Source organism: Calliopsis andreniformis, chromosome 10 (genome assembly GCF_051401765.1).
Source record: "Calliopsis andreniformis isolate RMS-2024a chromosome 10, iyCalAndr_principal, whole genome shotgun sequence".
Classification (NCBI taxonomy): Eukaryota; Metazoa; Arthropoda; class Insecta; order Hymenoptera; family Andrenidae; genus Calliopsis; species Calliopsis andreniformis.
This window is the reverse complement of record NC_135071.1, coordinates 19075266-19102412: the sequence shown is the minus strand read 5'-3', so window position 1 is coordinate 19102412 and position 27147 is coordinate 19075266. Positions and strand designations below refer to the sequence as shown.

The 27147-nt window shown below is 32.6% G+C and overlaps 8 protein-coding genes across 15 annotated transcripts; 3 read left to right on the top strand and 5 right to left on the bottom strand.

The window, feature by feature from the left end:
• Positions 1 to 823: 823 nt before the first annotated feature.
• Rab40 (RAS oncogene family member Rab40) lies at positions 824 to 3076 on the bottom strand. The gene is made up of 4 exons (XM_076386702.1): positions 2627 to 3076; positions 2254 to 2447; positions 1935 to 2157; positions 824 to 1871 (listed from the first exon to the last, which is right to left on the bottom strand). Exons 1-4 carry the CDS (start codon positions 2784 to 2786, stop codon positions 1564 to 1566), a joined length of 885 nt encoding a protein of 294 aa, XP_076242817.1. The 5' UTR covers positions 2787 to 3076; the 3' UTR covers positions 824 to 1563.
• Positions 3077 to 3355: 279 nt separating this feature from the next.
• Positions 3356 to 5263, bottom strand: LOC143184503 (developmentally-regulated GTP-binding protein 2). 2 transcript variants are annotated; one of them, XM_076386790.1, is made up of 5 exons: positions 5125 to 5263; positions 4543 to 4850; positions 4021 to 4451; positions 3733 to 3934; positions 3356 to 3658 (listed from the first exon to the last, which is right to left on the bottom strand). In XM_076386790.1, the coding sequence occupies exons 1-5, from the start codon at positions 5186 to 5188 to the stop codon at positions 3572 to 3574; spliced, it is 1092 nt and encodes a 363-aa protein (XP_076242905.1). In that variant the 5' UTR covers positions 5189 to 5263; the 3' UTR covers positions 3356 to 3571. The 2 variants fall into 2 exon arrangements, with proteins under 2 accessions (XP_076242905.1, XP_076242906.1); XM_076386791.1 differs by having other exon boundaries at positions 4102 to 4451.
• Positions 5264 to 5578: 315 nt separating this feature from the next.
• On the top strand, positions 5579 to 7603 carry Eif3l (eukaryotic translation initiation factor 3 subunit L). The gene is made up of 3 exons (XM_076386635.1): positions 5579 to 5718; positions 5790 to 7250; positions 7323 to 7603. Exons 1-3 carry the CDS (start codon positions 5698 to 5700, stop codon positions 7455 to 7457), a joined length of 1617 nt encoding a protein of 538 aa, XP_076242750.1. The 5' UTR covers positions 5579 to 5697; the 3' UTR covers positions 7458 to 7603.
• On the bottom strand, positions 7502 to 12078 carry Elg1 (enhanced level of genomic instability 1). 3 transcript variants are annotated; one of them, XM_076386634.1, is made up of 6 exons: positions 11056 to 12078; positions 10681 to 10982; positions 9230 to 10418; positions 8740 to 9157; positions 8496 to 8648; positions 8167 to 8290 (listed from the first exon to the last, which is right to left on the bottom strand). In XM_076386634.1, the coding sequence occupies exons 1-6, from the start codon at positions 11946 to 11948 to the stop codon at positions 8285 to 8287; spliced, it is 2961 nt and encodes a 986-aa protein (XP_076242749.1). In that variant the 5' UTR covers positions 11949 to 12078; the 3' UTR covers positions 8167 to 8284. The 3 variants fall into 3 exon arrangements, with proteins under 3 accessions (XP_076242747.1, XP_076242749.1, XP_076242748.1); XM_076386633.1 differs by having other exon boundaries at positions 8281 to 8368; XM_076386632.1 differs by having other exon boundaries at positions 7502 to 8648.
• A 164-nt stretch (positions 12079 to 12242) lies between these two features.
• On the top strand, positions 12243 to 14779 carry LOC143184870 (chitobiosyldiphosphodolichol beta-mannosyltransferase). 4 transcript variants are annotated; one of them, XM_076387422.1, is made up of 7 exons: positions 12243 to 12544; positions 12681 to 12768; positions 12880 to 13023; positions 13090 to 13337; positions 13405 to 13575; positions 13654 to 13768; positions 13870 to 14779. In XM_076387422.1, exons 1-7 carry the CDS (start codon positions 12268 to 12270, stop codon positions 14081 to 14083), a joined length of 1257 nt encoding a protein of 418 aa, XP_076243537.1. In that variant the 5' UTR covers positions 12243 to 12267; the 3' UTR covers positions 14084 to 14779. The 4 variants fall into 4 exon arrangements, with proteins under 4 accessions (XP_076243537.1, XP_076243534.1, XP_076243536.1 ...); XM_076387419.1 differs by having other exon boundaries at positions 12681 to 13023; positions 13870 to 14128; positions 14497 to 14779; XM_076387421.1 differs by having other exon boundaries at positions 12681 to 13023; positions 13870 to 14128; positions 14438 to 14779.
• On the bottom strand, positions 14231 to 14722 carry LOC143185137 (uncharacterized). Its single transcript, XM_076387873.1, has 3 exons — positions 14428 to 14722; positions 14294 to 14356; positions 14231 to 14238 (listed from the first exon to the last, which is right to left on the bottom strand). Exons 1-3 carry the CDS (start codon positions 14720 to 14722, stop codon positions 14231 to 14233), a joined length of 366 nt encoding a protein of 121 aa, XP_076243988.1.
• A 102-nt stretch (positions 14780 to 14881) lies between the features above and the next one.
• On the bottom strand, positions 14882 to 15796 carry LOC143184871 (NHP2-like protein 1 homolog). The gene is made up of 2 exons (XM_076387423.1): positions 15620 to 15796; positions 14882 to 15427 (listed from the first exon to the last, which is right to left on the bottom strand). Exons 1-2 carry the CDS (start codon positions 15620 to 15622, stop codon positions 15047 to 15049), a joined length of 384 nt encoding a protein of 127 aa, XP_076243538.1. The 5' UTR covers positions 15623 to 15796; the 3' UTR covers positions 14882 to 15046.
• A 3258-nt stretch (positions 15797 to 19054) lies between these two features.
• Positions 19055 to 26863, top strand: Sf3b3 (splicing factor 3B subunit 3). 2 transcript variants are annotated; one of them, XR_013002812.1, is made up of 14 exons: positions 19055 to 19128; positions 19588 to 20043; positions 20248 to 20420; positions 20506 to 21002; positions 21078 to 21243; positions 21494 to 21662; positions 22481 to 22632; positions 22881 to 23036; positions 23248 to 23539; positions 23618 to 24284; positions 24395 to 24511; positions 24691 to 25069; positions 25146 to 26368; positions 26472 to 26863. XR_013002812.1 is itself a non-coding variant. In XM_076387181.1 (13 exons), exons 2-13 carry the CDS (start codon positions 19647 to 19649, stop codon positions 25632 to 25634), a joined length of 3654 nt encoding a protein of 1217 aa, XP_076243296.1. In that variant the 5' UTR covers positions 19055 to 19128; positions 19588 to 19646; the 3' UTR covers positions 25635 to 26417. The 2 variants fall into 2 exon arrangements, 1 of the variants encoding a protein (XP_076243296.1); XM_076387181.1 differs by lacking the exon at positions 26472 to 26863 and having other exon boundaries at positions 25146 to 26417.
• The last annotated feature ends 284 nt before the right edge of the window (positions 26864 to 27147 follow it).

Genomic DNA, 27147 nt, shown 5'->3' with positions numbered 1-27147 from the left:
TTCAGAATCTAAATAATGTTAGAGAAACCCAAAATTAAGATATTTTCCATGAAAAGCATGACTTTAAATTATTTTATTTGGTTGATGTTATAAATTTGATAGAAATAATTTGATTATGTACAAAATTATTTGTAAAAAGTAACTAATTAGTCATTAATATTCTTCCATTCTTTACTTTTCTCCATTTTTCAGATGGCCCCTTTTGCTCAATTCTTAATTATTGATACTTTATTATGTTACAGTTAAGTATATACAGTGACAATGATTCTAACGTTTTCCCTAATATATTTTGTTATAAAAACTCTTACTGAAACATGTTAATTAAGCATTCAAACGAATTTAATGCTACATTTATAAATCCACAACCAGACAACACTAAGATCACTTTTATATCATATTCACCTATTGTTTAATAATAATGTAATTCACAGGTAAATAAATACCTTCATGTTATAATTATATAAAATAATGTTGATTAATAATAGTCGCTTTTATATACACATATAATTTAATTTGAATCTTAGACAATACAAATACATCTTACGTGTTTCCTTAGCATTATTGTAATTCTTAAAAAAAATTGTCATATAAATTGTTACATTTCGATAAATTTCATACAACGAATTTCTATGATTTAACGATATAAATTTTAATTGATTTTTTAAACGAACATTAGAAAAAAAATTGTTTATATAACTAAAGGGTCCTAGTGATACTGAAAGATCACAGCAATCTTCTGTTGTGAAATTTATCAAAATATAATTGTAACATGAATATGTGTCTTTTTATATTTACATAATACACAATATAGTTTTCTTTAACTTACACTGTACAAATAGAATAACATACGGTAATATTAAGTTCTTTAAATAACATAATGTAAAATTAAATAATATGCGTATAAAACGTGTTATTTTTATCATAGAAAAATTTTTCGATTTTGTATAATAAATAAGTCTCAATGAAAAGAATGGAAGAAAAATCAAGCGCGTAATGTGAATGTTGCTCTAATTCCAGATACTGAAATATTATTTATTGTATACTGTATTGTTACTTAAAATTCCAACTCAAGAAGTTTAATGACATTATATATTTAGAAATTTGTTTTCACGTGTTAATGCTTATTTAGCTGCTCTAAGTTATTTAACTTACATTATTTTTAGTCAACACCACAACCCCTGTAGACTTAGTGAACTTGTACTTTTCACTTTAATTTCCTGCTTCAATGTTGTTTCAGTTTAAAAAACACTGTGCATTAATACACTTACAACACATCAGAGTTTTCTATCAATGGCCATAAAGTTAGAAGTACATAAAAGTCCATGAAAATATTATTATTTGTTCAATGATTAAGATTTTTTTAAGATACAATGTAAATAAATCATATTTTCCTGTATTATATATTATCGATAATTATGCACTTACTATTTAAGGAGAAATATTATAAATTCTTGATCATTTCTAATGGCACAAATGTTGTTCAAACACTATACATTAAACCAGGAAGGAAGAACCTTGACCTTATGCTGCATTTACACAAATCAATCAGCTCTGAAATCACTCTCAAGATATTGTGCAAGAATTACGACCAACGCAGCTGGTACGGGAATCTGTTATACTACCAGGTGAACTACCTGGAGTTGATAGTCCATTGTGACCTACTCCGATAAAGCGCAATTTTCGGTGATGAGAACCTAGGCTCTTGCTAGAAGTCAATGATCTATTTCCGTTATAACGTAACTGAGACGTAGTTGTCATTGCATAAGATTTTAAGTGAGACTTAATAGACTTAGGCAATGGAAGCTGGTCAATGCCATAAACTGTTGTCCTTGCTACTATTGCACGACATGCAAGTTCTTGAAGACTGAGCACTAAAAAATAAAACGAAATTTGTGTTAAATTTCTTTCAAAAATAAAAAATAAGTATGTGTTACCTTTATTAGATCGCCATAGTCTTTCCATGCCGTTACGGTGTAAAGCCATACGAGAGAGTTCAGAAAAACTTTCACGTATATTAAAATTACATAAGGGAGAAACTTCAAAAAATGCCATACGATTCTTAGCTGCATATGCTTCTGCATCACGTTCTCCTACTTGTCTTTTAAAAGCTAAGTGAAGACGATTGCCAACAAGTACTTTTGGCACACCAGGAGCATGCTACAATATTTTAAAAAAAGACATTATTGTTTCATTTCGAACAACATTTATATAGTCATAGAATCTAAGATTCAAAGCGTATAATTTATTATGTACCTCTTCAACTTCCTTCAACCATCTATCAATGCCATCAAAAGACCATTTATTGGTAATGTCATAAACTAGAATTATACCTTGTGCACCACGAGAATAAGATCTGATTATTGTACAAAATCTACCTTGACCCGAAGTATCCCATAATTGTAATTTTACTCTTTTCCCATCCAGCAGGATAGTAGTAGTTTTATATGCTAAAAAATATATTTTTAATTACATATTTACATTCATAAACTCATGAAACATATAGGAACATTCTGTTTTTAATTTGCAAGATACAAGAAAGGTTAAATGAATCCTAATACAGAGTAAATGTACCAAAAAAAAGTATCGAAGTTAAAAAGAAATAACAAAGAATTATTTAAAAAATTACCACTGCCGCTGCAAAACGGAGATTCGGCAGCACCATCATCGAGTCCACTCAAGATTTCTTGTTTCCCGACATCACTGTCACCCACCAACAAAAACTTGAGGAGGTAGTCGTACTGTTTTTCTTGACGAGGCTTTGTTGCGCTGGCCTCACCTGCAGCCATAATATTCCTTTATTGTAAACCCTGAGCATACTGCAGGCAGACCTATGAGCACTAATCGCCCCTTGAACGTTTTCCGTATTTAGGATCTCTGGACGGATGGACTTTTCTAATGAATCTTTCTCGTGGATCAAACCATACCGCACTAAACATTAAATTCTTTTAACTCGTCGGCAACGTCCCTTCGGCCCACTTTTTTCGTTGATAGTTCTGCTCTTAAGCAAAATCATAACAAACAACAATGAAGTCTACTTTCCACTGTATTATCTGTCCCACGTTTAATTACTTGGCTAAGGTGTCTGCTGTCATGAATATTTCGAAGGTCAAGTACGTTCGTCGAATAACCACTAACAAGGCGGTTCAGTAATGAACGACAACTCGTGCGAGAATCGTGTTACGAGGGTAGTTCTCATGTAACCTATTTATTCACTAGACATCATTTCCCTAGAATATAAGGAAAACTATTGGTGCACGTTTGAATGGAAATTTATTTGTTGTCTTGCGAATACAAAACAATGATTTTATTTTCTAAATTGTTCTTTGTGTGATTAATGGTAATAAAAAAGTGATATTATTAAAAATTTTATTGAAACAATTCTAAGTCTTAAATCGTTTAAAAATGTACACTTGAAATATCTTGTTTATATTGAACGAATTAATTGCAAGTTTGATTAATCTTAAATATGAATTTTTTTTAAGCGAATATGTATAAAATCTAAAAGAAGCTATATAAAGTGTACTTTTCCAGTTCAATTTTCACAGATAATTTATATAATTTCTTGGGAGCTTCATTTTTTAACTACTTGAATAACGTCCTCATCGTGCATAATATGCTGCAACCCTACTCTTTGAGGTGAATATTTGGTACTTGTACCCTGAAAAAATAAAACAATTCTTATGAACAATATTTTAGAAAAAAATTAATTTATGTAATAATTGTAATTCTCACCCAAACAAGAGCATATTTAAATTGTTGAGCCAGAGTGCGATGAATCGCGTGACATACATGCTCTACGGTAACACCCTTTCGTAATATTAAACCATCGTCGAAGTCAGGTGGCTGTCCAGGTTTCTTTGTATATACTCTTATTAAAGATAGATATTCCCACAAAGTTTCCAGTAGGAAATCCAGATTCAATTTCATATTACAACTACAAAAAAATTACATAACACATTAAATGTACAGTGATTAATATGTAATTTTAATGTAAAATATAAAAATCTTATGTAAAAATACCTAACTACTACACTGTTAGGTTGCCTAGCAATTCTATCCACTTCTTCTATTGATATTTGATCTATTTTGTTATGTACATACAGACATGGCAAATATACTCTGTTAGCATTAATTACATCAATTAACTCATCTGCACTGCAATCTTCTCGGAACAAAACTTCCGCGTTAAAAATCTTATATTCATGCAAAATCATTTGAACTAGTTTTTCGTCGACTTTTGTTAATGGACATGTTGAGTTAAAAGCCAATCCACCACCCTTCTTTACTTTAAAATATATGTTTGGTTTCTTCTTATTAAGCCGTATGCCAACAGATTCCAATTCTCTTTCTAAAAGTTGTCTTTGTACATCCTGTTTAGTGGCATCTAACATCATGAGGACTAAATCTGCTGTTCTAGCAACAGCTATCACTTGTCTACCTCTTCCTTTACCCTGAAATATTTATTGATATTGTTTTTACTATTACTATAGGTAAAATACATTAATACTATTCTGTATACCGATTAACATTTAACATAATTACCTGGGCAGCCCCCTCAATTATTCCAGGAAGGTCAAGAAGTTGAATATTAGCCCCTTTATATTCAATTACACCAGGAATACATGTTAATGTAGTAAATTCATAAGATGCTGCTTCAGATTCTGTATGTGTTAATGTACTTAACAAAGTAGATTTTCCTACTGAAGGAAAACCTATTAGAGCAACTCGTGCATCTCCTGATTTTAATACATCAAAGCCTTCCCCTTTCTCAGATTTTTTTCCTGGTTCTAAAAGTTGTGACCTATATTTTGCAAGTTTTGCTTTTAGTAATCCGAGATGATATTCAGTAGCTGAAAGAATACATACAAAATTATAGATAAGAGTGAAATAAGGAATCGTGTTTTCTTAAAAATAGTTTCTTTTTATTATGTATTAATGATCAAGGATTATTATACAAAGTGATTAAGATAGGTCAAATTTTCCTAAGAAATCTACGACAGGAAAATTGAACAAATTTTGTTCACCCTATCATTCTTTACATATGTCACAAAAATAATGATGCATGTAGTAGTATTTTAAAACAAGGTTAGAAGAAACTATCAATTTCAATAAAAAAATACAAACCTTTATTTTTCTGCGTTCGAGCAATTTCTTTCTCAATTTCAGAGATCTTTTCTAATATACCCATACTGTATTAAAAAATTATTTGCAAATTTACATTTACAAAAAACAACACACACAGCTACGCGCGGCGCGTGTAATATATGTATGATACCGGTTTGTAAGTGTAGGTAACCATGGTAAATATATGAATATGTCACGATATATGCAATAAAGAGAAAGTTTCATTGAGGATCAGCCTTTACGAAATATTCAGCAAAGGAAAAAGTTAAATAAAGTTTTTTAATATTTATATGTATAAAAAGAAGAAATTAGTATAATAATATTTTCACAATATCACATGAAAATTCCTACTTTAATAAACCTAACTCTAACCTGTAATTATCTAGCTACGTTAGACATGATTTCTGAAGCAGATCTTAACTTAGACTACTTTATGGTTATACTACTTCAGTAGCTCACGCAGAGCACGCGATTCTTCTTGGTTATCTCCAGTCTCCAGTTGTTTCGTTTCCTGTTAACCTGTAGGTTGAACAAGTTTGTATTAAACAAAAAGTGTAAATACATTTGGCCATCATGTACGATGATTATACAGAGGTGAATATTAGCTGAAAGGTATTTGTGTAGTTGTATTAATGGATTAATAATTGGATTTATGCAATTTTCAGTACGATGCATATGATGATTATGGCTCGCCAGACGTTCATGGCGATCAGTATGACAGGTTAAGCTACCGTCAAGTGCCGGAAGTAGTACGAAATTTTCTCGTTTTCTTACGGAATTGTATAAACGAGAAGATGATATTTGAGATTCAGAATCTTTACGAAACGTCATTTCCAAGAATTTCGGAGCAATTATTCGATAAGTCTTCCTGGCCAGATGCTGAAACGATCGCTCATATAGTCGATAAGGATCCAGTATTTCTTACTCTTTATAAGGAACTATATTATCGTCATATTTATTCTCGAATGCAGGGACCAACGTTAGAACAACGTTTTGGTTCATTTTATAATTATTGCGACCTTTTTAACTACATTTTACATCCTGAAACACCTGTGCAATTAGAGTTGCCTGATCAATGGTTGTGGGAGCTTATAGATGAATTTGTTTACCAATTTCAATCTTTTACGCAATATCGCGCAAACTTGTCAAACAAAACACCTGAGGAAATTGAGAACCTGAATACACACAGTAAACTATGGGATGTACTTTGTGTCTTAAATGTTTTACATTATTTGGTTGACAAATCTAAAATTAAAAGTCAATTAGAAGTCTATGCAAGTGGAGGAGATCCAGATTCTGTTGCTGGTGTATTTGGAAGACATTCTTTGTACAAAATGCTTGGATATTTCTCTCTTGTAGGTCTTTTACGGTTACATTCTCTGTTAGGAGATTATTATCAAGCCATCAAGGTCTTAGAGAATGTTGAACTTTATAAGAAGAGTGCATATTCCCATGTGCCTGGCTGTCAAATATCAACAGCATATTATGTTGGCTTTGCTTACATGATGATGCGCAGATATGCAGATGCAATTAGAACCTTCTCTGGAATTTTATTGTACATTCAAAGAACAAAGCAATTATTTGCAACAAGAAGCTATCAAAATGATCAGATTAATAAGCAAACTGAACAGATGTATCATTTGTTAGCTATCTGTCTTGTGCTTCATCCTCAATGTATAGATGAAGGATTGCAGCAGGCGCTACGCGATAAAAATTACCACGAAAAGATGTACAAAATGCAGTATGGGGATCTTTCAGAATTTGAATCGTGTTTCCTCTTTGCATGTCCAAAATTCTTATCTCTTACACCACCGAATCTCGATAACCCGAATGAGGATTATGTCCGAGAGGCAATCAAGCATCAAACGCAAGTCTTCATGGACGAAGTAGTTCAACAAAAAATGTTACCAACGATTCGATCGTATTTAAAATTATATACCACTTTACCATTGAGTAAATTAGCCACATTCATGTGCAGTAACGTAACACCCGATGAGAGTTGGGATTTGGATAAAGAAGTTAGTGAACTTACTATTCATTTATTGTGCTTCAAGCATAAGATGAAAAATATTGTTTGGACGAAAGGTGCATCGGGATTGGATGGTAAATTTCAATCTGGTTCAGAGGTAAGTATTTTATTTTTATATTAGTTTTATATATACAAAGTAAAAACAATTTTCTAATGTATGTTGTTACAGTTGGACTTTTATATTGATCATGACATGATTCATATCGCGGATACAAAGGTGGCACATCGGTACGGTGACTTTTTTATTCGAAAGATTCTGAAGTTTGAAGAACTGAATCGAAAATTGCATCACATAAAAATTTAATTATGGTATGGAAAGCATATTCATTAAGAAAAATAAAACATTGATCAGTAATAAATATGTTTTTATTGTATCTAATTATAAATTTCAGAATATTGTAGTCAGTCATTTTATAAGGCACTTTAAAGGCACTATAATACAAGTTTTTACAATAATAATTTTGTGCAAAAAAGAATTAAAGACATTCTTACCATAAAAATAACAAAAATGATAAATTCCCATACCTTTTCATGATTATTCATTTTGTTTAAAAACAGGTCAAACAAATAAAAATACTTTTCTATTTTATAATACTAATAGCTCTACTGTTATCAAATAAATTACATTTTTAAGTATGCTTCGCATATTTCTTCTTTTTAAAACGTTGTATATATTTAAAAATAATATTTGCACCTATAGATTTCTAAATTCTTGCACTATAATTAATAATCACATTAAACTATTACTATTTTCGCTTGTAGATTCATCATTATTTATTTTGTCATGCATTATTTTACATGCTGCTGCTAAAATGTTAGGCTTTAGTGACATAGACGGTCCTTTTAAACTATGAAGGTAATGAAAAAATCGATTTCCTCTCTTATTGTTCATGCCACATTTAGATTCTTCGGCTCTACAAATAGCTCTTACAGATGGGAGATAATCTGTAGATACAACTTGACGATCGAGGGATAAAGAAGTAGTTTGCGACAATGCCAAATTTACTCCCTTATTTAACTGATTTTTTAATGCAATATTCGTTTGATATTGAGATCTTTCATATTCATGTGAATGATCTTCAAGAATAACTTTTTTACCAATCCACTCAGCTATGTCTAAACTTATATTATTTAAACCTGAATAAGGTTTAGTACTTTCAGTTAAAGACAAACTAGGTTGTATTTTTATTTCCCTTAAATTTAACGCAGAATCATCTACATCAATTAAAGATGACAATAAAGCTATGTTATCTAATTTGTTTGCTACATCATCTAATATATCATGATAACTGTTCTTCGGTTTATTGTTTATAGCCTTTTTCGATTTTTGTCGTTTACTTACCTTAATGGCTGGCTTATACAGATAATATCGCATATTTTGCCATAATGAACTTTTGAAGTTCATGGATGGATTAACTGTTTGCAATGGACCAGATAGTAATAAATATTGTAGTTGTAGTATAGCTCTGCGTAAGTCACCAGACTGTAACAATTCCTATAAATTGTTTTTTTTTGCAAATTTTAGTAGTTCAAATAAATTTTGTAATATCAAGATTTTAGTTATTTTTTAAATAAACAATACTTACTGTAACGCAGTTAGAAGGAAGTCTGTAACCAGTTTCTGCTAATGAAATTAATTCTAATAGAGCAAATACTCTATTACCAAATGCATTTTGAAAATAAATTCTATTTTGCTGAGGTGCCATTTTACTTAAGTGAGGATAAACATCTCTGCATGTCATGACAATTGGACGTTTCGTATTTGATGCTAGCTGATATGTAGCAGAGATGAAACCCTCATCTTCTTCAAAAATGAGATCAACATCTTCTATGAGAATAAGAGAATTCTGAGGTATTTTCTTTGGTACAACTTCATCAGAAGCTGAATTAAAAAAAGTAGATGCAGTCTTCTCTTTTTTAATTCGATGTGATTTAGTTGCCTCTTCAAGCTCCTTTAAAAGTTTCTTTCCACTTCTCTTAGAAGATGCATTTACCTCTAATACACTGCAAAAAGTTTGATTTCCGATTAGTATATTAATATCATACTAAATTTAAGTACTAACATTCAATACTAACGTATAACCGAATTCTTCTGCAACAGCATATACACTTGCTGTTTTCCCACTTCCATATGGTCCTAGTAATACAGCAACTTGATTATTTTCATTAATCCTTACATCTGAACTACAGTCTGTTGAATAGAATTCATCTGAGCTACTAACATTCTCATTTGTGAATGTTGCTCTCCACCCAATTAACCATTCTCTTAATTTAGCTGCAGCTTCCTCATTTCCAACTACTTCTTCACTCTTTTTTGGTCTATATTTGTAAGTCCAACAACAATTCTCAATTTGATTTTTATTTCTACACTCTGCTCCTTCTCTTTTTTCTGTTTGTTTTCCCCTTTTAGTTCTTGTTTTTGGGGATACTGCATCAGTAGAAACTCCTTTAACAGCAAGTGAAACAGTGTCCCACATTTTCTTCACATCTGAGCAATTCTTTTCAATTTCTATCAACACTTCTTGAACTTTTGGCTTGTTAATATTTTTTGGTGATTTTGATTTTACTTCGGAGAAATCCATTATAAACTTATAGTCATTTACATTAAAAGTTGGAACATACTGATCAGAAACCTTCTCTAAAATATTAAAACTATTCATTTTATTAGAGTCTGATTTATTTAACTGTGTAATATGACTAATTACTGGAAATGGTAATGTATTACAAACATTTACTTTATGATCTGTACTTTTACTACTCTTGTCTGTTATATCTGATTGTAAGAACAATCGTCTTGCTGCTATAGTTTCTGGGTCTGGCTTTTGTCGTTTTATAAATAAAGGTGCCAATTTATCTGTAGACTTTCTCTGTAAATTATCATCATTGATAATAATGCAGTCTTCTTGATTAGATGTAACACTTTTCTTATTCCTTAAACTAATATCAGTGCAATTATTCATACTCTTCTTATGTACTAAAGTTGATTTATCTTTTACTGACTTAATTATATTATTTTTATTATCGATTTTAGCTTTTAAATGTTCACCATTTTGGATTTTATCTTCATCTTTGGGGCTTTCTTGTTCTTGTCTTTTTAGTTTTAATTTTGAGTCGTTCATTGGTTTTGCTGTTCGTTTTTTACTTTTATTTTTTATTGATAAATTTTCTGAAGGCAGACTTTTACTTAGTTCAGATCTTTTTAAATTTTCCATCCCTAATTTAGCTTTACTTTTTGGTGAAAATAGTTCCTCATCACTACTGTAACCTGTGTTAGAAATCAAACATATTAAAAGACTAGAAAAAGTGTACATAACTAGTGACAACTAAAAATTTAAAAATCAGCGATCAAAGTGTAAACATTCATTGCCATCAACCAAAATATTATATGGGAGACTTAAACATGGTGTTTCATCATGTAATGACCATTAAGAAGATGTTATTTTTTAATTATATAGTATTTACAGCTAAATGGTTAGTCTTTTATATGTTATAGTAGTGTAATAATTCTGCATTATTCATTAAATTACCTGATAAAGAATTTTCATTCTCATAGGTTTGAAGTTTAATCCTTAAAGACCATTTCTGTTTATTACGCTCTTGTTTATTATTAAGTGAAGTGCTAATATTTTCAGATTCTATGATACTAATATCATCTACATGACAAAAGTTTAAATTTGGTCTATTTTTCTTAATTGGTCTTATTTTTGTTTTTAAATCTGAGCTGAGAAAACTAGGTTTGACAGAATCTTCTGATACATGTACATCAGCTTTAACTATGATAGTGGATATATCTTTTGCATTTCTATTTGTTATATCCACTGGAGTCTTACTATTGCATGTAAAATAAAATAAAATTAGTATTACAATTTAACAAAAAACAAAAATTACAAAGTAATGGTTACCTGAAGTAATTCAATAAACTGCCAGGTGGTTGTTTTTGACTTAAAACAGGTGTGTTTTCATTATCATTCTTCTTTCCTTCCATTTTCAAAATTTTTATACGGTTTTGTATAATTTGTTCTACTCTTTCACCTTCTTCTAGTTCTTCTAATTTTCTCTTAGAATATCCCTTCTTATCTGCTAAAGCAATAAGTTTTTCTTTAGAGCGTCTCAACCTTTCCTTAGATTCCTCAGATTTCTTAATGTTTACTTCCTCATTTGGAACAGTTAGTTTTGTTGGTGAGATCTGCTGTGTTACTTTGTTACGACTCATAAGAATCTGAAAGGCATTTGATCCTTCACAATTGTTTCTATCTTTATCATTACTGTCATCACTCACTAAGTCCACAAAATCCTCCTCATCCTTACACATATTTTTAGTGTTCATACTACTGTTAATATTATTCGGATTCCCTAATTTTCTTTTATTGTTTTTAGTTTCATCTACTGAATTTCCCAAATGATTCTTCTTATTTTGTTTGCCTTTATTATCTGAACCATTATTTGTTTTCAAAGATAAATCTTCTAGGTTCTGATCCTCCGACTTCTTATTTCTTGTTTGCACTGATAATTTCGAAAAAGAAGATCTTTTTGGTGTTTCATTCGAATTTTTGTCCACATTGTTTTTCCTGGTGAAAGGACTGGGTGTTTTGTCAATCATATCCTTATTACTATCTATTATATCGCATACCCTTTCTTTCGCATTTGTTCGTGATATCTTGATCTTAACACGGTTACGTTTTCCATTAGAACCTTTTTTAGAATCCGTTTCCTTGATCACTTCACCATCGGAAGTTATTGTTGCATTTTCACTGGGTTTTACAGTGTCCATGAAATATTGTGTAATATTTTTCATTCTTCATTACTGAATGTGAAAGACTGTTGAAATATAATACAGACTGTGAAAATAATTGATCTAAAAAACAGTTCTCTTACATACGCTGTGCAAGATTTTGGCGCCATGACACCATGTTGTGAACGCACTGTGTCTGTGTTGGTGAAGTCGTATACCACGGATTTGATTATAATTTTACCGCCAATTTTCTTGGATATTTGTTGGCAACACTTGCAGACTAAAAATTCCTATATAGTTCCATTTTAAATTAATTTTCCATCTATAAAGGTAGATTGCTTATTTATGGTGGCGGGAGCAGTGTCTCTCATTTTAATTGAAAATGTGGATCATCTGTTTGTTGTGTGTTTTTCTTGTGACTTTATTTATATGTAGAAAATTGTATATAAAGAAATATAAAGAATGTAAAAATGTTTGTGTCGTTGTTCTCGGAGACTTGGGTAGAAGTCCCAGAATGCAATATCATGCAGTATCATTTGCCAAAGAAGGATTTATGGTAGATCTGATAGGTTATCCCGGTTCATTGCCTCTGAAAGAAATAATAGACAATCCACGTATACGAATTTATTATCTTCTACCTCCACCGGAACTAGAGAATAGTATGCTGTTATTTTTATTATAAATTTATGTTTAATTGATTGTATCCAGAGAAAATATTTGTACACATATGTTTCAATCAAGAGCTGCATGTATAACTATTTAAGACTATATAATAAAATTTTTTTTATTTTTTAGAATTATCCCGTCTTGTATGTTATGCAATAAAAACACTGTGGCAAACTTTTAATCTGCTACTGGTCTTGTTTAATAAAAGGATTTCAAAGTATGTATTGCTCCAAAATCCACCTGCAATACCAACAATTTCAGTTTGTTGGTTCTATTGTGTTCTCATGGACTCACAGTTTATTATTGACTGGCACAATTATGCACATAGTATTATGGCACTCAATTTGACGAAGGATCATCTGCTAGTAAAATTTGCAAAATGGATTGAAGTATTTTTTGGCTCCAAAGCACAGAGTAATTTTTGTGTTTCTAAAGCAATGAAAGAAGACTTACAGAATAAGTGGAAAATCAAGTCTGTATTTTTACATTTATATTATATCTTTAATTCATTACTTAATTGTAATCTTTCTATATTTAGGGCTGATGTATTATATGATCGTCCACCAAATGAATTTCATCCCATACCACTGGCAGAGAAACATGCATTTTTGTTAAAATTAGGTGAAAAATATAGCTCATTTAAAGGTTTGAAAGAAAATTCTACAATATTTTCTGAATGTGTATCAAATGCTGTACAGTTATCTCCTAAAAGACCTGGTTTTATTGTATCCAGTACAAGTTGGACAGAGGATGAAGATTTTTCAATACTATTAGATGCATTACAAGGTATTTTTTGGGAGGTTTTATTACATTTAGTAAGTATTCTGATAATTGCAATGTTTGGATTTTCCAGAATATGAGAATGCAATTGTACAGTCTTGTAATTTGCCAGATTTAATTTGTGTAATAACTGGTAAAGGACCATTGAAAGAATTTTACATGAGTATTATAAAACTAAAAAATTGGAAACACATTACAATTGTAACACCATGGCTTGAGAGTGAGGATTATCCTAAAATGCTGGGTAATAAAATATAAGATATACTTCATACAAATTTTTTATATACTTGTACATGTAAAAAATGTCTTTCTTTATCTATAGCCAGTGCAGACTTAGGTATTTGCCTTCATACATCATCCAGTGGTTTAGACTTACCAATGAAAGTTGTTGACATGTTTGGATGTGAACTTCCAGTGTGTGCATATGATTTCAACTGGTGAGCAAATTAATTTCGTATTCACATTTTTAAGTACAAGTACAGGGATGTAAAAAACCTTCCTGTCACAAATTTTTCTAAAAAATAATATCTTTTTCCAGTTTATCAGAACTGGTTAAACATAATGAAAATGGGATGGTTTTCTCAAATGTTAAAGAGCTTACAGACTTACTCAAATTATGGTTTGAAGACTTCCCTAACAATCCTAGTCAACATAAATTGGATGAAAGGTTTCGGGCAGAACTACATAAATTTCAAGAAAATCGTTGGCACAATAATTGGATATCTGTTGCATTACCTCACTTCAATGAATAATTAGTAACATATTTATTTTATTTTTAAGTATTTTTTACTTCAAACGTAAGTAAAATATTTTCAAAATGTAATATTTACATTTTTTGTTATTTTTTATGAAAATTGTTGAATACAAATACAATAAATTATTCCAACAAAAATTACAATTCACGGTACTAACGTATACTCGTAATATTAGACAATACAAGTGCAAAATGATTCAGTACCTACTTGATTGTTTACTCGATTTATTTAATTTTAATAATACAGTTACAAATGCATTAAAAAAAGGATCTAGAATTAATCTTCCATAGTTTTTATGAGGCATTTAACGTGTTTGATTTTTGTCGCAAATAAAGATGCACTTTTTTTTAGAGCAATTACACTTACTTCATCAACAGTGCAGCAGGCTTGACTCAGGTCTTCTTTTTTAGGAACATATATAAAAGGTATCTGTTTTTCAATTGCCAACTTTGTTATATGTGCAAAAAAGTTTAATGGTGTTATTAAATGTGTTGCGTCGGCGGCAAACATAATGAATTCTGTTATATTCTTTTCAACTGAACTTGTTACATCAATTAATCCAATGAAGATCATGGTTTTATCTATTGACACTATTTCTTTTACCAAAATTAAGAGTTCCTCTAATAATGGTCCCATGGCCAGTGGTTTTGTCTCAAACAGTTTCTTGCGCTGTACATAATAATATCATAACATGTAAATAAATTATAAATCTAATGTTTGTGCTTATATGGATGTGTGTTGTAACTTAATATAGATTCTACTACTGATGTGAATGCATTTAATACAGAACATTAGTTGTTTTTATTTAATCATTTATTAAGTCAATTAATTTGTACATAGATCATTTAAGTATTACGTATTTTAACTTTTATAAAACATGTAAAGGTTCACGATCAAAAATACAAATGATAATGTGGATTCTCAATTTGGAGAGAATATTATAAATCAGGTACAAAGTACTTAGACTAAAAGGCGTTCAATTTCTTGCTGAATAGCTTGGATTTGTGGTTTCAATTGGGAACCTTCATTTACTGTTACAGAACAAGCAACAACAGGTCTGGATACTCCACAAGCACGACCTAAAGCTTGTTTGCTTCTAACAAATACATATGGAACGTTTTTATCTTCACAAAGTAAAGGTAAATGCAGCAAAATTTCTAAAGGTTCTGCATCAGCAGCCATTACAATAAATTCAGACAGGCCACGATTCAGAGTTTTTGTAGCTTCATTAGCTCCTTTTCTCAATTGTTTATAATTCATTGCTTGCTGCACTAAGTTCAGTATTTTCGCCGTCAAAGTAGCCTCTGCCAGTGGATACGCTTTTGGATTAACTTCGTCAGTCTACGTAAGAAATATTAACAATCAAAACATAAATAATTACAGTACGCTTAACGCAACTATTTATTATATATTTCTATTATTCCCTAACAGAAATTATACATTTTTTCGACTTAATAAATAAGAAACACGTGTGGAACATAACCTCTATTACTGCACGTGTGCAATTAACATAAATAGTTAGAAATTACTTACCATTTTGCAAAATTAGAGCACAATACAGAAAGGTCTGTAAGAAGGTCGATTTCCGATGAAAATAAGCAGCCTCTCCGCGATTATTTTTCAAAAATCGCTTCACGGAGGAATGAAACGCGCGGTAAACGTTTGATGCACTAAACGCCGCCAATATACGATCACGGTGACGTATCTAAGCGTCTTCACTAGCTCGGTTACATTCTTATAATTATCATATAAATATGTGATTAATAAATTTCATAAAATTAGTAGTGAGATATATTCTTTAAAAATCAAATTAAGCGAAATTGTTCAAAAAAACATGATAATACAAAAATACAATGAAATTATTAACTTGTACAATATGTATGTAGAAGAGGAAATTCTACAAGAGGAAAGGTGATTGTTTTACATGAAAAGTAAGTAAAAAATTTAGATTAAGATTTTTGGATATTACACTTGCAAAATACAATTTTTTTTATGTCTGGTGGGTTGCACAGTAGTAAGGGGATCTTCCCCTTATGCACCTACAACTCTTGTACTTTGATGCATGTACCACTTGTTGCCCTTGTACTTTTGTAAAGTTGCATATTTATGCATTTAATATGTATAAATCTTTACATATTATGTGTACATAAAGAAATGTGAAACTCTTACCATATCTTTTGGTACTTTATGCAAACAGCATGCAGCACAAACACCTTGAATTGCATATTCACGAGCATTATTGCAACACACTGTATTTGAACGTACTCTTTTCTTTTCCATTCTGTAATTTAAAATGTCCATTACACTTTCATTTTATAATTTTTTATCAACAAATCTACAAAATTCTCAATTTGTAATTTTTCACGATCGATTGTAATTAGAGAAACTTACTTGAAAAGATCCGTTGTATATTTTTCAGGTATTTTTTCATTCCTTCCATACCGTAATGTGCTCCATGAAAGTTCCGAAATGCTTGGCATACATATTAATTGCAAGTCATTTGAAAGATCAGATTCGTCGTCGCACGAAGTTACAGAGTCTGTGCTTATTTCGCAGCTTTTACATCCCTCAGAATCTTTTAGTACAATGTTGTTTAATGCAACATAAATAAATTACTTAATTTAATTTCTCTTTACATCTACACTTCGTAGAAACATAAAATGATTACTAATTTAAGGTCGAAAAATTGTCAATATTTGAGTTACTGTATCTTCGTAAAAAAAAATCGCAGGGAGGTGAGTCTAGTCTCATTCTAAAGGGCAGAGCCTCTACTTTGACGTCCCTGAGTTGAACTTGCTCGAAAAAAATTCTTGACTCCATGACACGCTGAGAGAGAAGTTGTGGTTTTTCTCCGAATATTTACCAACTTTAGGCGACTGTCAGGATCTTAATAAATTTTTTTCAGGGTATCTCTTAAGGATATATCAAAGCTAGAACCCTCCCCTTTTGAACGAGACCAGAACGAGCGTTCTGCGATTTTTTTTCGCCGAATTATCGCGCTCTGAATGAAAAGTGAGCCTCCAGCCTGGGAATCACGCAGTGATCCAGAGCCCGAAAAAGTAGTCAATTTTTGAGCTGCTGTAACTCCGTCAAAAAAAATCGCAGGGAGGTGAGCCTGGTCTCGTTTTAAAGGACAAAGCCTCTACTTTGACGCTCCTGAGTTAAACTTATTCGAAAAAAATTCTTGACTTCACGTCCGTCAGAGGAAGAGAGGGTGGTTTCCCCCCGAATGTTTTCCAACTTCAGTCGTCTATCACGAACTTGATAAATTTTTTTCGAGACTTCTTCCAGGGGGATATCAAAGTTGGAACTCTCCCCTCTCGAAAGAGACTAGAACGAGCGTTCTACGATTCTTTTTTGCCGAGTTATCGCGCTTTAAACGAAAAGTGAGCCGCCAGCCTCGGAATCACGCAGTGATCCAGAGCCTGAAAAAGTAGTCAATTTTTGAGCTGCTGTAACTCTGTCAAAAAAAATCACAGGGAGGTGAGCCTGGGCTCATTCTAAAGAGCAAAGCCTCTACTTTAACATCCCTGAGCTGAACTTGTCCAAAAAAAATTCTTGACTCCATGACAGGCCGAGAAAGGGGGGTGGTCTTTCCCCGAATGTTTGCCAGCTTCGGACGACTGTCAGGAATTTAATAAATTTTGTTTGCAATTTCTCTTAGAGGAAAATCAAAGTTGAATCCCCCCCTTTCGAATTACACCAGAACGAGTGTTTTGCGATTTTTTTTTCACCGAGTTATGGCAGTTTGAACACCGACAATTTTTCGTTCCAAAATTAATTAATTTTGCTGCGAAGTGTATATGTGACTCATTAAACTCACTTTGTATGCAAGTATATTGTGGAAGAATTAAAGTGATGTTGTATCCAGATGGTGCTAAATCTTTCCCTTTTATTTGATGCTCTTCTCGAGGATGAGGTTCAATGACCTCAAACTGATAAATACCTATGTGCTCCTGACTTTCATGATTCCCTGTTTCTTTCTGACAGTTTGTTGCATTTGTATCAAAAGAATATGGCTGACTAGATACTTGTTTCCAATTTATTCGACAAATTGAAGATGATTCATTTGTTGCTGCCATTGCTTGTTGCATCCTCTTCAACCACATACCGCACGGTGTTTCGTATTTTTCTATTTCATTATCGCGTACGCAAGTATTGCTTTTTTCTGGTTTCTTTCCGCAAACGGATAAAACGAAGGATTCTGTATTTTTGCATACATTCTCTTCTTTCTTTTCTAGTGTCTTGTCAAATTTCTACAGATATAAAGAACAATATGCGGGGGCATCTATCAGTTCAAATTTATTATAAGTTAAGTAATTAATTCTTTACCGATTCTTTCATCAAGTTATTAAACTTATTGTTAGTCAGTAACGATGAATATTTATTGTGAACATCGCGTGATGATTTTTTCGGATAATCGTAACTACTTTCATCAAGTCCAACTGCTCCACTATATCTCGTTATACCATATGCTGGTGCAGGGCCATAATTTTTTGATTTTTTGTTCACTATTAAACAAACATTTCCCTAAATAAAAAACCTATAGCGTGCTGGGAAAATTATAAGTACATTAATTACTTTTGAAATACTTTTTATTTTGGCTTCGAATAACAAATCATCACTGTTTAGTTCAGTGAAGACCACAAGGGTCGAGATGAACGAAATTTATCCATTTAACATAGTCTGCATTTAATCCTATACATTATTTAGGTTATCATATACAGAATTTGATAGACGTGAAGAGCCTCAGCAGAATAAGCAACGAAATGCAATTAACCTATCAACTTCTGTGATTCTATATCGAATTAAACTCGATATCGATATTTTCTGTCAGTTCATTTTTTCAACTTCAGATGTCGCTGTTAATGGCTCATCCTCAGTTCACTGTAGTTTCCGTTCTATCTGTTTTAAATATCATGGTGGGAATATACTTACCGGAAAGGGATACAATCGGTCATTGCAAATGGTTGGTGAGCTAAGGGTAACGTTAAATATCGACGAGCATCAACGTTAGGAACAGAAGTGCTATTAGATATTAGGTAAAATAATATTCCTTACTTTTCAATCATTTCGAAAATAACAATATTTTTTTGTTCTCTGCCTAATTTATCTGACCAAACGCGAAGCTGTTCGTGGTTAAAGTTTGTTTGTTCTGACCTTTTTTGATAAAGCATTTCCATTAGTAGATTTATAACGCTGCATGTGGAAATGTATCATTTCTACACATTTTTCAGTATTTTATAATATTTTATCATAATATTGTCACTAGCATTTGCAAAGAAAAAAGAAATACAATAAATAAAGCGTCATTTAGTAACATTGAGAAATTTTATGTGACGAATTTGGACGCTTCCATTTTTCTTTCGTTTACAGTTGTTTCTTTTACCGCGAACTATAGAAACGTTTAACGTGTTTATAAATAAAATCATAATATTCTTTAAATTTTTAATTCGTAATAAATGTAGTAAATCGAAGTAATATTTTTTGATATATTACAGAATGGATGCAATTCGTTTATATCAATGAATGTTCATTAATTGAATAAAAAAACGCAACAATGTATTTGTACAATTTGACCCTACAACGCGCCACGGGTATTACCCATGCTGTGCATGGGAATTTCTCTGGTAGCAAAATGCAAGAAATTCTGGTCTCGCGTGGAAAGTCTTTAGAACTTTTAAGACCAGATCCAAATACTGGGAAAGTTCATACATTACTGACTGTAGAAGTATTTGGAATCATAAGGTCTTTGATGGCCTTTAGATTAACGGGTGGCACAAAGGATTACATTGTTGTTGGATCAGATTCTGGGCGTATTGTAATCTTGGAGTACATCCCTGCAAAAAATGTTTTCGAAAAAGTACATCAGGAAACATTTGGGAAGAGTGGTTGTAGACGCATCGTACCTGGACAATATTTAGCTATAGATCCCAAAGGAAGAGCAGTAATGATAGGTATTATACCTTGCATTATTAATTAATTTTCTAGTGCATGAATAGTAAAGACATTTCTGTGCCATATGATTATTTCATTGATCCGTGTTTCAACTGATTAACATTGATTATATCTCAATTCTATGATGGTGCATTTTTGTAATAATTTCTTGAATTTTAATACAGCTACTATCTACAAGCACTAACAAATTATATTAATTCCAGGTGCAATTGAAAAACAAAAGCTTGTATATATTTTAAACAGAGATCCTGAGGCTAGACTCACGATTTCTTCACCTTTGGAAGCTCATAAGAGCAACACATTAGTTTATCATACAGTAGGAGTAGATGTAGGTTTTGAAAATCCTATGTTTGCTTGTTTAGAGATTGATTACGAGGTAACATTTATTTAGATTATTTAGTTTTTACATAAAAGTATTTTATTATTGCATCGTTTTTGTTACAAACGTTCTTATTTTATAGGAAGCAGACAGCGATCCCACGGGAGATGCAGCAGTGAAAACTCAACAGACATTAACATTGTATGAACTTGATCTTGGTCTGAACCATGTCGTACGAAAATATAGCGAACCGCTAGAAGAACACGCGAATTTCCTCGTATCTGTACCTGGTGGGAATGATGGACCCAGCGGTGTCCTTATTTGCTCTGAAAATTATCTAACATATAAGAACCTAGGAGATCAGCATGATATCCGTTGCCCTATTCCCAGGCGACGTAATGATCTAGACGATCCTGAAAGAGGCATGATATTTGTATGTTCTGCTACTCACAAAACTAAGAGCATGTTTTTCTTCTTGGCTCAGACTGAGCAAGGAGACATATTTAAAATTACTCTTGAAACAGACGAAGATATGGTAACTGAAATAAAACTAAAATATTTTGATACTGTACCTGTGGCAGCAAGTATGTGTGTTTTAAAAACGGGATTTTTATTTGTCGCGTCAGAATTTGGAAACCAGTAAGTAGTAACGAAATAAAAGATCGATGTTCCAGTTTGAATCTAAATTTTAAAAACTTGTATTTTTGTTTTTAGTTATCTTTATCAAATTGCACATTTAGGAGATGATGATGATGAACCAGAGTTCAGTTCTGCTATGCCTTTAGAAGAAGGTGATACTTTCTTCTTTGCACCAAGACCATTGAGGAATTTAGTACTAGTTGACGAAATGGACAGTTTGTCACCAATAATGGCGTGCCAGGTAAATTTGAATTGGAAATTTATGTAATTTAATCGTCAATGAATTATTTATGCACCGTTAAAGTAGAAAATCGACGCTTCATAGCGCGTCCTTTTTCTGTGGAACTGTGCAAGAGAAAACTATTCTTAGTCGCCTTCAATTTGTCATTGCAAATTGAAGTTGAACCTAAGACTTACAAATTTATTGAATAATAAAAATACATGTGAATGTTAAAATCTATATTTATGGAATCATTTATATGTCCATACAGGTAGCTGACTTGGCAAATGAAGACACTCCTCAATTGTATATAGCATGTGGTAGAGGACCACGATCAACTTTGAGAGTATTACGCCATGGTTTAGAAGTTTCTGAAATGGCTGTCAGTGAACTGCCTGGTAACCCAAACGCTGTGTGGACTGTTAAGAGAAGAGTTGACGGTTAGTTCAAAAGCATCTTATGCTGTAGTTGTTTGCATGTTATCAGTTTGATGCACTTAATTGACGAAACAGAATAAGATTTAGGTTTATTGAAACACCTTTCACTTTTTATCATTTAACATAGAATCAGTTCCTGTAATATTTGTTTTAACACTAATATTTAACTAAACATTCCAAATATGCAGAAAAATATTAAAATCAAACAGCAGTTATTAAAGAATTGTGGAGATACTTGGAATAAGAATATTTTGTTTAAAATTTTACTATTCATATTTTTATTATTTGTATCGTATCATAAATGAGTAATAGATTTCTCAAAGGATTTATTTTTTAGTTGGTAGTTGGTTTTTTGTATATTTTTATGACTCCACTTTACTAGTTACATTTATTTATTTGTTATATGTACATAGCTGAATCTAATTATTTGAAATATATTATTTTCTACCATTACTTATTCTATTTAACTCTACAATTTTTCAATGTTACAATGCAAAAAGAATTTCGGTTTTTGTAAATGATATTAACGAATCTGGTGGCTTGATACACTCTTATCAAACACCAGTTCTCTCTTTCAGGCTTCCAGCATGCTATTGGTTGAACTACAGAACACAGAGTGACATAAAGGTAAGGGTTGTCGAAATTGGCGAGGGATAAGAATTGATTTGTACCGAAAAGTCCTACCTACTGTTTGTAGGATGAAAGAGCGTGTTCGACTGGCATCAAGACAATCTGTTTTATTCGTTTCTCGAATTATTCAATCGAATGATTTCTAACTTTGCCATATTTATTCAGAGTGAGCTTTATAATTTTGATTACAGAGGAGTATGATGCTTACATCATAGTGTCCTTCGTCAATGCCACTCTTGTACTTAGTATCGGAGAAACTGTGGAGGAAGTGACTGATTCTGGTTTTCTTGGTACAACCCCAACATTGAGCTGCTCTGCATTGGGCGAAGATGCTTTGGTGCAGGTACAGTTACTCAGTCCCACTATCTGCTTATAAAAATGCACTATGGTATCTCCGGCACCTGGTCCTACACGTGTCGGTCGCATTAACTAGTGCTAAATTAAAAGTGTTCATCGCATCGTTGAGTGTTCTCGTTATATCGAAGCATCTCTGGTAATACGAACTCGACAAAACCTCTTAAACTAAGGTTTTCTTTGATACTTCGACTGTTTGTGATACGTTGGAGTTAAATAACTTGTATAATTTTTTAGGTGTATCCTGATGGTATACGTCACATTCGTGCAGACAAACGTGTGAATGAGTGGAAAGCACCTGGCAAGAAGACTATAGTCAAATGTGCAGTGAATCAGCGTCAGGTTGTAATTGCGCTCACTGGAGGAGAATTAGTTTATTTTGAAATGGATCCTGTACGTATATTCACATTTTTCTAAGATTTGTGATCATATCGCATCGATTGTTCTCTCTATAACTCTTGTTTGTTCTTAGAGATGTAAGAGATGCGAAAAATATATCCTTTTTCATCTTATCTCGTTGACTATTAGTTAGTCAAACTAGATGAAAAATGGACACTGCTAGACATTCTTACAAACGTACGAACATTTATTTTATGTTTTTTAGACGGGGCAATTAAATGAATACACAGAGCGAAAGAAGATGCCATCTGAAGTGATGTGCATGGCTCTCGGAAATGTCGCGGTTGGAGAACAAAGGTCGTGGTTCCTGGCTGTTGGTCTCCAAGACAATACCGTGAGAATCATTTCGTTAGATCCATCAGATTGTTTAGCGCCCAGAAGTATGCAAGCCCTGCCAGCAGCAGCAGAGAGTTTATGTATTGTTGAAATGGGTGCTAAAGATGCAAATAATTCTGAAGACTTATCGCCTCAGCAGTCCAGTCTTTACTTAAATATAGGTACATGAAATTACAATGCTAGATACATTTTTATTTATACAAATTTCAATTACAGCTTTTTTATTTTTGTGCTCTTAGGTTTACAAAATGGAGTCTTATTAAGAACAGTATTAGATCCTATTTCTGGTGATCTCGCGGACACACGGACCCGATATCTGGGTTCTCGCCCTGTCAAACTCTTCAGAATAAAAATGCAAGGAAATCAAGCGGTGCTTGCAATGAGCAGCAGATCCTGGCTAAGTTACTATTACCAAAATCGTTTCCACTTAACACCGCTGTCTTACGAGAGCTTGGAATTCGCATCGGGCTTCAGTTCTGAACAATGTCCCGAGGGAATTGTCGCCATTTCAACGAACACACTTAGAATTTTGGCACTCGAAAAGCTGGGCGCTGTATTCAATCAAATTAGTTTCCCTCTGGAATATACGCCAAGAAAGTTCGCGATCCATTCGGATTCGGCGCATTTGATAGTCATCGAGACTGAGCATAATGCTTACACAGAAGAAACGAAGCAACAGAGAAGGTTACAAATGGCGGAGGAGATGCAAGAAGCTGCAGGAGCAGAGGAAGCTGTGGTCGCAAGAGAATTGGCGGAGGCGTTTTTGTCGGAGGAGCCTAACGAAGCTATTTTTGGTGCGCCGAGAGCTGGACCTGGTTTGTGGGCATCTTTGATAAGGATAATAGCTCCTTCAACGGGGCAGACGTTCGAGATTCATCGGCTTGAGCAAAATTTAGCTGCTTTATGGTAAGATTATTAAAGATTAAAGTTTATTGCTAAAAGAAATTCAATGAAGACTTTAAATTCACTATATACTATAATATGGAAAAGCTAATTTTCATAAATTGCTATTGCAGCCTGAGCCTCGTGAAATTCGCTAACCAAGGAGATCAGCAATTCCTTATTGTTGGTGTTGCAAAAGAGTTTCAACTGAATCCTAGGGTCAGCAGTGGTGGATTCCTGTACACATACAAGTAAGTATTAATATCACACTATATTTAACAACTAAAAAAAAAAAGAATAACCTAAATGATGACAACTACACACGATCACTGAGCTTTGATGAAATTCCTGCAGTTCTGATAAAAAATTTCAATAAAAATCTACGATTATTCAAGAAGAAACAGGTGCATAAAATTAATTTTTTTTCCAGAGTGAGCGCCGAGTGCACCAACCTCGAATTAATCCACAAAACTTCTGTGGATGAGATTCCCTTGGCTATCTGTCCATACCAAGGAAAGGTATTGGTTGGTGTCGGTCGAATGTTGCGCTTGTATGACATGGGAAAAAAGAAATTGTTACGAAAATGCGAGAACAAGCATATTCCCAATGCTGTTGTCTCCATCAATGCCATAGGGCAACGAATTTATGTCAGTGATGTACAAGAATCTGTTTACGCTGTCAGATATAAGCGACAAGAAAATCAGCTTATAGTTTTTGCTGATGACACTCATCCGAGGTGGATCACGACTACCTGCGTCTTAGATTATGATACTGTAGCTACTGCAGACAAATTTGGGAACATCGCTGTTGTAAGTAACATTTTACATTCAATTAAGATTAATTAAACTTCAAAGTATATATTCCAATTTTCTCGTTGCTTAATAGATACGTTTGGCAAGTGGTATTAACGACGATGTGGACGAGGACCCAACTGGAAATAAAGCGTTGTGGGACAGAGGACTACTAAACGGAGCCAGCCAAAAGGCAGACACAGTTGCTTGCTTCCACGTTGGCGAGACTGTAATGTCTCTGCAAAAGGCGACTCTAATTCCTGGTGGTTCTGAAAGCTTGGTTTACACAACACTGAGTGGAACGGTGGGAGTTCTAGTCCCTTTCACGAGCCACGAGGATCATGATTTCTTTCAGCATTTGGAGATGCACATGCGGTCTGAACATCCGCCACTCTGTGGAAGAGACCACTTGTCCTTTAGGTCGTATTATTACCCTGTGAAGAATGTTATCGACGGTGATCTCTGTGAACAATTTAATTCGATCGAACCGACGAAACAGAAAAGTATATCTGGTGATCTTGAACGAACGCCTTCCGAAGTGTCAAAGAAACTCGAGGATATTCGTACACGTTATGCATTTTAAGTTTCCCGATGTTGATTCGTGGTCATTAACTCGTTACAAATTATATTCATTGAGTTTGCATTCCATATACACTTTTTCAGCATGTCGTAAAAATAAATACACGTTGACTCATTTCGTAAAAAGACTACGCATGTATTACTCATAGCTTGCTGGTCTAATAATGTATAGAATCTTGCATCTGTATTATGTAAGAAGCGTCACGTTAAGTTTTGTGTAATACTTAATGTGTGACTGCAGGAACAGAAGTTAATTTAAATTAAGAGGAAGAAGAAAAGGTAATTATTTATAGATCGATGTATAAATTTTTGCGTTTTACGATTAGTATTACAAAATTGTGATTCGAAAAGTAAGATAAGAATGTACTGATTAGTGATTCTTTCTTTTCGTGGTTCTATTTGTATATTATTCATAAATGTATGAGCACTGATGAAGCTGCAAAGTGATGCAATATAAAAAGAATACACGTTTTTTTATCAAAACTCAAATATTGTCTTTCAAAGCTACTAGACGAAATTTAGCTAGTATTAATATTAGGCTAATAATGATATTTTTTTTTTAACTTGTGTTACAGTTCATGAAGTATTACTAAACAAAAAAGTTGCACGAGTTGTGAACGTATAGTCAGGAGAGAAAAAAATAGAAAACTGATTACTGACCTGCTTTAACATTATAAATAAAACATATTCATAAGGATATATTGTACTGGATAAAAATAAGATTTGATAACTAGAAGGGTAAAATTAAATTACAACTTACAAATATTTCGGAGTTTTAAATAGTTTTATACTTTATTTTCTTACTATTTTTTCTTACTATTTTTTCATTATTATTTTACAGTAGACACAAATCATTTTAAAATTGAAGAGGAAGATGGGCTCTGATAAAAGTTCCAAAAAAGTCTAACGTTACACACATGCACGACTCCGAATTCATTTTTCTCCCTTATACGTGCTCGCATTCTGCGCTCTTATTACTTTCCAAGCTCATGTGTGCATCCCTTTCGACCTACAATTCATCACCAATAGCGTTTTTCTCCCATAAAGCCTCGAAGCGCCAAGTTAATCCGCTTGTCGAAGCATATCAAGGGTATAATGCAACGTTATTACCCTCGTTTAACCTTCAGACTAATAAGTAGGGTACCAGTGAACTCTAAACGTGTCACCCAAGGTATTAACCGATTAAATAAGGACGACTAGTTTCTCTTCATTTTCAAGGTTCTCTTTGTTAAAGATAAAATGAATTAACACGCACTAGAAAAAAATATTAATAACATTAAAAGGTATAAAAAAAATGTAAACATAGTACAAAGTGCTGTAAGTATTCAATAGATACAAATTTAGACTTTTAACATAAAAAATAATGTAATTCTTATTCTAATTAAAATATCGTTTCGTGAAATTTGAATCTCTGTAAAAGGGGCGTGTAATTGGTATGCACAGAATCGATAGCTACAAGTAGAGGCGAGATCGAGTGTCTTGTAAACAAGGTAGCTTCAAACCCCTTTGAATACCTC